Source organism: Mustelus asterias, chromosome 10 (genome assembly GCF_964213995.1).
Source record: "Mustelus asterias chromosome 10, sMusAst1.hap1.1, whole genome shotgun sequence".
NCBI classification, from domain to species: Eukaryota; Metazoa; Chordata; class Chondrichthyes; order Carcharhiniformes; family Triakidae; genus Mustelus; species Mustelus asterias.
In genome coordinates, this window is record NC_135810.1 from 101,678,970 (window position 1) to 101,688,322 (window position 9,353).

The 9,353-nt window shown below is 42.8% G+C and overlaps 1 protein-coding gene across 2 annotated transcripts; it reads left to right on the forward strand.

The window, feature by feature from the left end:
- Positions 1-565: 565 nt before the first annotated feature.
- LOC144500088 (transmembrane protein 272-like) lies at positions 566-8,659 on the forward strand. Of its 2 annotated transcripts, XM_078222862.1 has the most exons (4): positions 566-623; positions 4,795-4,854; positions 6,944-7,026; positions 8,297-8,659. In XM_078222862.1, the coding sequence occupies exons 1-4, from the start codon at positions 566-568 to the stop codon at positions 8,657-8,659; spliced, it is 564 nt and encodes a 187-aa protein (XP_078078988.1). The 2 variants fall into 2 exon arrangements, with proteins under 2 accessions (XP_078078988.1, XP_078078989.1); XM_078222863.1 differs by lacking the exon at positions 4,795-4,854.
- Positions 8,660-9,353: the final 694 nt, after the last annotated feature.

A 9,353-nucleotide genomic window follows, 5' to 3' on the forward strand; every position in this document is an offset into this window, starting at 1 on the left:
AACCTGGGCCCCTGGAGCTGTGAAGCAGCAGAGTGAACCAAATGGGCTATAATCCACCTGTGGTTTTGGAGAAATTCTAGACCAAAAATCTGCTCTTATGCCTTTGGAGTCTGATGCTGCAACAATTTACTTGAAAAATTGTTCCTGTTGCAGGGAGGGGCAACGCAATAGTGGACGCTTTATCCAGAGTTTGACTATTCATTTAAATAACTCAAAGCTGTGTTGTTTTTTGACTTGTTATTCTGGGTATACAGCAAAGCATAAACTAATGTTATGAAGTTATAGCAACCTCAGGGTCATAAGGTGTTGGGAATTACTGGCTGACATAACCTAAAATATAGAAGTTATAAAATCTAATGCAAGAATGTTAGAGTAGTGCAAAAACATTACAATCAACACCCACTGATTCAGACACACGAGTGTGACCATTTATTAAAATTTCTTCCTCTATGGTTTTAATACATTAATTTGCAAACTGGGAGATTTAAAATACCTACAATGCTAACAGAAATTCTTCCTCTTGTTTAGTTTCAGAAATATCCTGAACCAGAGAAAGGGTAGGAGAATGTCTGCTGGTGTGGAAAAGGCTTGCCATCGATGTATTTCAAAAATTGCCAGCAATGGTAAGTAACATATGTCTACACTAAATTGTCAGCTAATCTAACTAAAATAGCCTCTTGCGGATAATGTCAGTACTGTACAGGCTGGGATTTTCCAGCCACGCTCACCCTAAAACCGGAAAATCCCGCCTGAGGTCAACGAACCTAAAGTAAAAGTAAAGTAAAATTTATTTATTAGTCATGAGTAAGCTTACATTAACAGTGAAAGTCCCCTAGTCGCCACACTCCGGCGCCTGTTCGGGTACACTGAGGGAGAATTTAGCATGGCCAGTGCACCTCGCCAGCACATCTTTCAGACTGTGGGAGGAAACTGGACTGTGGAAGGAAACCCACGCAGACATGAGGAGAACGTGCAGACTCCGCACAGACAGTGACCCAAGCTGGGAATCGAACCCGAGTCCTTGACCTTGGCATGGTCCGCCCCCCCCTCCTCCCCCTCCGGCCCGCTATGATTCCCATGGTGGGTGGGATGGGAAATTTCCTCCTCTTTTCTTGAAATTATTATACCAACAGCCCAACCTGAATTTAGACAGTCCGTTGTTACAGTGTTGTTCAGATTTCCAGTACTGATTGAAGAAGATTGCCATTAATAGAAGGACACGGAATAAATTATGCTGTTATGTGACCTAACAGGATCCTTAATAACTACTAATGGATTTGGATGCAGAAGACCAAACACATTAGATCACCCAGATTCAACCATGATTGGCTATGTGAAAAGAAGCACTGATTTCCATCTGTATATTTAGGTACTTGGAGTAATTTTGAGTTCAGTGCTGACACTGGTCATGACACTTGACTAACAGCACAGACTTGGATAATCAGCCTTACAGACTTCAAATACCTGATGTCTACACAATGCACAGTCAGTTAACGCAAGGTCATTGAAACATTATTTATCAGAAGCAAGTTCCACACAGCTGTTTGCACTGTTGTTTTCTTAAAGGATGGTTTTAACCCTACCCACCTGGGGGAAGCTGGGTGGACAAATAGTTAAAATTGACCCACCGTTACCCCATACCAATTCTGCCATCTTCTATTTTAACCTTGTCTTTTGAGCAGTGGTATGTACACCTGCCTAAAGCTGACATGTTTTTATCTTTGGACATGCAGGTCGGGGTCCAGTGAGTTGGGACAATTTGGAGTTTATGGAGGATGAGGAATGGGAAATGATTAAGATGAGTCCCGAGTGTTACTGATGAAGGGTCTAAGGCGAGGGTAGAGTTGGAAGTAAGTGATCTTGGTGATAGATAGGCTGTTGATTTTAAAACTCAATTCAGGCTTGAACAGGCAGCCGAGATGATACACTGACTGGGTGGCACAGGGGGAGGTGAAGACATTGACAAAGGAGCAATGGGAGGAGCTGGAGCTTTGGCCTTCCGAATGTTGAGCAAAATGATGTTGCAGTCAATCCAGAACTTGATATTTAATAACATGGAGGCAGTCAGGTGGTTGTGAGAAAGTGTGGTGAGGTAGAACTCAAGATCCTCTGGGTAGAGTGAAAACTAACCCCGAAGACCGCTCCCCCACCTGGAGATGATGTTGCTGAGGAGCATCATGTGAACAAGGAAGCAGATGAGTCAGAGGATAAATCTTTGAGGATGGTGAGGAGAGGGAAGATAAACCATTGCTTGAGATGCATTGGCTGCATTCAGGCAGGTAGATATCGAACTATAGAAGGACTGCCCATGGATGATGGAGCAGAGCAGAACTGAAGACCATGGAAAGGTCAGAAGGTTCTCCAGAAATCGATCTTCTTTCATCTTTTGGGAAACTAGTGAATGCTAGTACAGCAAAACACTGAGATGTGATTATATTAAATATTCATTCCTACAAATCAGAAACTTTAAATCTGGAAGACTATTTATTCTAGATCTGGGTATAAGCTTCGATGTGGAGATGCTGGCGTTGGACTGGGGTAAACACAGTAAGTGTTTTAACAACACCAGGTTAAAGTCCAACAGGTTTATTTGGTAGCAAATGCCATTAGCTTTCGGAGCGCTGCTCCTTCGTCAGATGGAGTGGATATCCACTCCATCTGAAGAAGAAGCAGCGCTCTGAAAGCTAATGGCATTGCTACCAAATAAACCTGTTGGACATTAACCTGGTGTTGTTAAAACTCTTACTGTATAAGCTTTGAGGCAGGTTCACATCCAGACAAATCCTGTGGGTGATTTTCTTATCAAATTCCCTCTTTATTGAAACCAGTATCTCTTTGCAAGATCATGCTCTAACATGTAGGTTTGATGAGTGTGGGGTGAAATTAGGAAGGTCAGCACTGTTGTGTTGCGAGTCTTGGCGTGGTGTAAGAATCCTTGGCTTACTGCCTTCTGTATACGAGAGTGTACACAGCCATGCCACATCTTTTATAGATGGCGGTATCCTGATGTTCCTTTTTCTGGGATACCCTTTCATTGCTTGGAGCTCTTGGGTTGTTGAGTTAGCGGCCAATTGGTTGCATTTTACCCCATTAGGATTCCAGATATTGTGTAGCTCTGTCTTTGTTATTCTGTGGAGAAGAGCATGCACCATGGTGCCATGTGCTCATGGCTTTATCCTGAGATCCCCATTCTTTCTGGTATCCTTTCATTATCCCTATGAAAGGAGATGCCCACTACAACTATTACAATGATTGATAATCTGAACCATTTGTATGAATATTTGCTGGTCTTTTCTGTATGTATAAGTGGAATAATGATCACTCTGCACTGTAGATTTTGGGGATTTGTTGCAGCTTATGGGAAAATGCTCAATAAAAACATTAATTAAAAATGAAGAATATAGAGTGGAATAATATGAAGAATATATAGATGGCACAGTCGTTAGCATCGCTGCCTCACAGCAGCAGGGACCCAGGTTCGATTCCAGACTTGGGTCATTGTCTGTGTGGAGTCTGCACGTCCTCCCCCGTGTCTGTGTGGGTTTCCTCCGGGTGCTCCAGTTTCCTCCCACACTCCAAAGATGTGCAGGTTAGGTTGATTGGCCATGCTAAAGTTTATTTATTAGCATCACAAGTCAGCTTACATTAACACTGCAATGAAGTTGCTGTGAAAATCCCCTGGTCGCCACACTCCGGTGCCTATTTGGGTACACTGAGGGAGAATTTAGCATGGCCAATGCACCTAACCAGCACTTCTTTCAGACTGTGGGAGGAAACTGGAGCACCTGGAGAGAACGTGCAGACTCCGCACAGACAGTGACCCAAGCCAGGAATTGAACCCGGGTCCCTGGCCCTGTGAGGCAGCAGTGTTAACCACTGTGCCACCGCCCCTTGCCCCTTAATGTTCCAAGATGTGTAGGTTAGATGGATTAGCCATGATAAATGTGTGGGGTTACATGAATAGGATGGAGGGGAGGGCCTGGATAAGATACTCTGTCAGAGAATCAGTGCAGACTCGATGGGCCAAACGGCCTCCTTCTGCACTGCAGGGATTCAGTGATAACAAAGAGGTGTCACCTGAGCTGTATACAATTCTATGTAGGGTAAAGTGTGACTCATGTGTATTCACACTGTGAGATGATGATGGATAATAAAATGGGTGGGATCAATTGCAATGAAATGGTGGATCAGAGAAGGAGAAGGGAATGAGAAAGGCTGTTTTGTAGCCTGAACTTATGGTTGAAGTATTTGTAACTTCTAATTTTCATGGAATAGAATCATCGAAACCCTACTGTACAGAAAGAGGTCATTCGGCCCATCGAGTCTGCACTGACAACAATCCCACCAAGGCCCTATCCCCGTAACCCTATGTATTTACCCTTTTTGCTTGAAACACGTTTAAAAGTGACCTAAAATGCAGTGGTCCAAATATGAGACTCAAAATTTTCCAGTCTTCTTAGAATTCAGAATGAGATGACACAATTTGGGAATATTGTGGATGTGTTCAAAGTTGCTGCCTGCGTATTTCCAATCGGGGACCATTGCTTCCTCTGTTCTGCTGAATAAAGCACTTCAGACTCACAACCTGTGGGCAGGATCTGCCCACATTACATATTATAATTTTCAATCAATGTTAAGTAGAATCACAAGTGATGCCAAGCTGCTCATTACCTTAGTGAGCCTGTTTATTTATAGGAAATGATGCCGAGTTTACAGCTCTTCACATTCTGCTAATTGTATTTCCAGTATGGTGAAAACAAAGAATGTGACATGTTTATCTATTTATTTGCACAGCTTGCTTAATCTTTGGGCTGCTTGCCTTCCTTGCGTTGCCGCTGTCAATGGCCTTTGTGGGTGAGAAACTTTATTTTCATTAAATATTGTATTAGAATGAATAACTGTTTTAACAATGCCAACACTTGTAAAGGAGCAGTATACTTCATTTAAATTAATTAATTTCTCAGCGTATTCTCTCAAAACTGTTGTTATTTCATCTCAGTTTATCTCATTAGTTTATGAGTTTGTCAGACTTGCTATTTCTTGGGGGGAGGGTTTTGAGTAAAGATAAGGAGATGTGCATTGACCTCAGTTGCATGATTAGCCTATCTCTAGATGCATATTTTTTGCTGCAGAACTGCCTTACACAGGCTGAGGTGAACAGCTCGCCAGGGACATGACAAAATACATGACACCTGCCTGCAGGGCAATATTTCTATCGGTGCTTTGATAGTTACTGCGGTCATCTGAGGTGCCAGTAGTAAGCACTTCTTTTTAAACATCTTTGGCCTTTGGAAGCAGCAGCACTACCTCATTTAAGTCTACAGTCTGTTGCTAACGTCATGCTTACTGCTGATGACAGTGATTTGGCTCTGTAATACCTCGAGCTTTAGGGCACAATTTTCCCAGCCCGTTGCGCTGCTTGAGTAGTGTAGTGGGCCAGGATATGTCAGCGTTTTTTAAAGGGTGCCCCGATCTCCGTGTACAAAGAGAGGCCCCCCCACTCCTCACAGTGGAATTTATGACCCCCTGCTGACCAGGCGAGCTGACCCCAACCCCTCAGCAAAGAGGGGCATTCTTCCCCCCCCACCACTAAAATAATGGGCACCCCCTTCCGCACACCACACAGCTGGGCTGGCAGGGATGTTCCCAATGGGAAACACTCCGGTTTTCCTGCTGTTGTGCACATTTGGAGCTGATTCAGGTGAATCGCGCCCTAGTTTTACCATATTTTTAAGTTTTAAACATCTGGACAGGGCTAAGGAATCAATAGGCCTTTCCTTATGGTCCCTATTTCTCTTCCTTGAAGAGATGGAAAGGAGGATAAGAAGGCCCATAGTAGGGATGTAAAGTTGAACTATATAAAATTACATAGACTCTACAGCACAAAAACAGGCCATTCATTATTGTTGCTAAAGGCTGATGTTTATATACAACTCTAATTGTGTCCTGTACCCTAATAGCCTCCTCTCACCCTACCCCATTTTAGCACTGTACCCTTTTCCCTCATGTATGCATCAAGCCGCCCCTTAAATGTTACCTGCTTTAACCAATCAGAGTCCAATTGCCAACCAATCAGCATTCTCTTCTCAAGAAGTATAAATTGTGGTTAATTTTAAATTTGGTATTCTTGAGAATTGAAAGCAGTTTTTAAAAAGTCACTCATTCATAACTTTCTCATAAAAGGTCCTTTCGCTGTAACCCTATAAAAGTGTCAATCAACCTACATATTAAAGTATCAGTTGCAAAAATGGCAAGAACTTGCAACCTCTTTATCTCATGTAAATAAACATTGAGCAATTCCGAAGTAGATCTAAGAGAGCAAGCTGTCACGCAAGCATTGTTTTCCGTTGGGCACAGCTGTTTCAACAGACTAATGGACGTTAGTGATGTAGGCAAGTCCGGGAGACATTTTCTTTTCTTCCACTGGAACTGCCTGTTGCCCCAGCCATTGGCTCTGTTTGAACCATAGCTGCTGGAACTACATAGCTGCTGGCCAATCAGATTACCCAGCAGCACCCTGGGGTGGAACTTCCTCCCTGATAGTGGAGGTCCCACTCTGATCCAATTAAAGCCGTCCCCAGGGTAATGTCACTTGAGGGCAGCCAGATTTCTGCTGGTTGCGAGATGCTGACTGATTTTCAGGTTGGGGGGTTGGGTAATCCATTTACCCACCCACCATTTCATGGTTTAGAAACTCAGCACTTTGCAAATGCAGAGTAAAAATCTAAATGGTCGCTGTGTGTTGTGATGGTCTAAGTGCTGTTGTGGAAGATTTCTAGCAACTTGATTCAGACTAAATTCAGGATTTTTCAAAAATCAATGAAAACTCATAGTTTTCTATACAATTTTCGAATGTTGCCACATTTAGCAACCAGCAAAATTCTCACTTTGTGTATTGCACCTGTTCGTGTTCATATAGTTTTATCCCAATTGCATATTTCAGGAATGAAGTTCCTGGATAGTTGTCCAATTCAGCCATTGATTCCATTGTATTTGCTGGTTGGAGGAATAATCGGCAGTTTAAAGGTAGGTTATCACTATAAAATGAAATGCATGTCAACATTTATCGACACCTTTGGAAAGAACTTGCTACTATGGCTGGTCTGCAATTCTTGAAGTGAAATACAACTTAGTATAGTTTGGGTTGGTGTAATATTTTGCCCCATTTGTGAATTGTTTCTCTATATTCAAATGGAAGTAGACTCTAAAAACTAAGGTTTTGGTGTTGTTAAAAAGCCAGCACCAAGTGGGGAAGCACGCTGGCACAGTGGTTAGCACTGCTGCCTCACAATGCCAGGGACCTGGGTTCAATACCAGCCTTGGATGACTGTGTTAAGTTTGTACATGCTCCCTGCATCTGTGTGGGTTTCCTCCAGGTGTTCCAGTTTCCTCCCACAGTCCAAAAACATGCAGGTTAGGTTGATTGGCCCTGCTAATTTGCCCCTTAGTATCAAGGGGACTAGCAAGGTAAATACATGGAGTTACAGGGATAGGGCCTGATTGGGATTGTTGTCGGTGCAGGATCGATGGACTGAATGGCCTTCTTCTGCACTGTGGGCTTCTATTTTATTCTATTCTAGGTGCCCAATACAAATATTTATTCACTAGACCTTCAAGGGGGTTTAACAGGGTAAACGATGACTGGATGTTACCCTTGACTGGAAAATCTAGAACTTGGCTTCACAGTATCAGAATAAAGGGTTGGTCATGTGGAGAATTTTCTTCACTCAAAATCTTGTGAATTTTGAAATCCTCTACCCCAGAGAACGTGCAGATCCCAAACATTGAACAGATTTACAACAGAGATTGATAGATTTGTGGATATTAAATAAATCAAGGGATAAAGCTTAAAGTTTATTTATTAGTGTCACAAGTAGGCTTACATTAACACTGCAATGAAGTTACTGTGAAAATCCCCTAGTCATCATACTCTGGCACCTGTTTGGGTACACTGAGGAAGAATTTAGCACGGCCAATGCATCTAACCAGCATGTCTTTGGACTGTGGGAGGAAACCGGAGCACCCGGAGGAAACCCACGCAGAGATGGGGAGAACATGCAGACTCCGCACAGACACGTGACCCAAGCCAAGAATCGAACCCAGGTCCCTGGTGCTGGGAGTCAGCAGTGCTAACCACTGAGCCATCATGCTGCCCAATATGGGCAGGTGGAGTTAAGATTAAAATTCAGCCGTGCTCTTAATGAATCATGGAGCAGGCTTGAGGGGCCAAATGGGCTACTCCTGCTCCCTTTTTTATGTTCTTAATTAATGCTGTTTTGTTATGCTAATTACACAGGTCACCTTCCTACTCTATGATTCTGCGAAAATGAGACAACTTCTTTCCAAGTCCGTCATGATTGGCGATGATGATGATGATGAGTATCCCTGGCGACAAAACCTGCACCGATATTACATCCATGTCACGCTCAGTCTGTTCCTCTTTGTGTGGTTTATATTGGGAAACTATTGGGTATTCTCTGCGTACCTGCCCAATTTCATCCCCCCTTTCCACCAGCCTCAGGATTACTGCGATAAAACGGTGTACATATTCTCGGTTGTTGTCCTTGCCATAAGCCACTCAGTTTTGGGCCTTTTGATACTGTGCAGTTGCTGCTTATTCTCTTTCTCAAAGCAAAGCGATGATTCAGAAGAAGAATGAAAATCTGGCTGAAAATTGAGACAGGTGAAAATATGATTAAACCGGAAATTCCGGATTAAACCGCACAGTTTCAAGAAGTCAGAACTGCTTCAACTGCGCCTGTTATCTTCGGGCCTGGTTATGTGTAACTGTCTTCTCTGCTGTGTCCTATTCCACAGGTTCTACATGTATTTCTAAATGGGAATACCGGGCTAAATTTTAGGCATGTGCAGCCCTGCAAACAAGCATCTTTGTGCATTTTTTTACATCTGTTTGAAGTTTCTCAGTGTTTGCACTTGCATGCTATTTCAATTTCTGCAGTGAGAGTTTCAATGATGTAGCTCAAACTGAGTCAAGACGCATGGGGAAACTGACATATCCATTTTTTGGGGAAATATGCAAACACAGGTTCTGATTCATACTGTCTGACTCCTGGCAAGAGAAACGTACCTTGGACTCAGAAATTACTAAATAAGTTAATATTCTGGTGCATCCCGAAAGCCTTCACCTCAATGATGGAGCTTTGACTTCAACCGGTTAGGCCCCAAACTCTGAAATCCCTCTCTAAACCTCCCCATCTTGATATTTCCTCCTCTCTTTAAAACCAAACTTGCAGTCACTCTGCGAATATCTCATCCTTGGACTCAGTGTTAATTTTATTATGTTTCTCTGAAATGTCTTGGCACAATTCTTTATAAAAGTTGGTAACAAAATG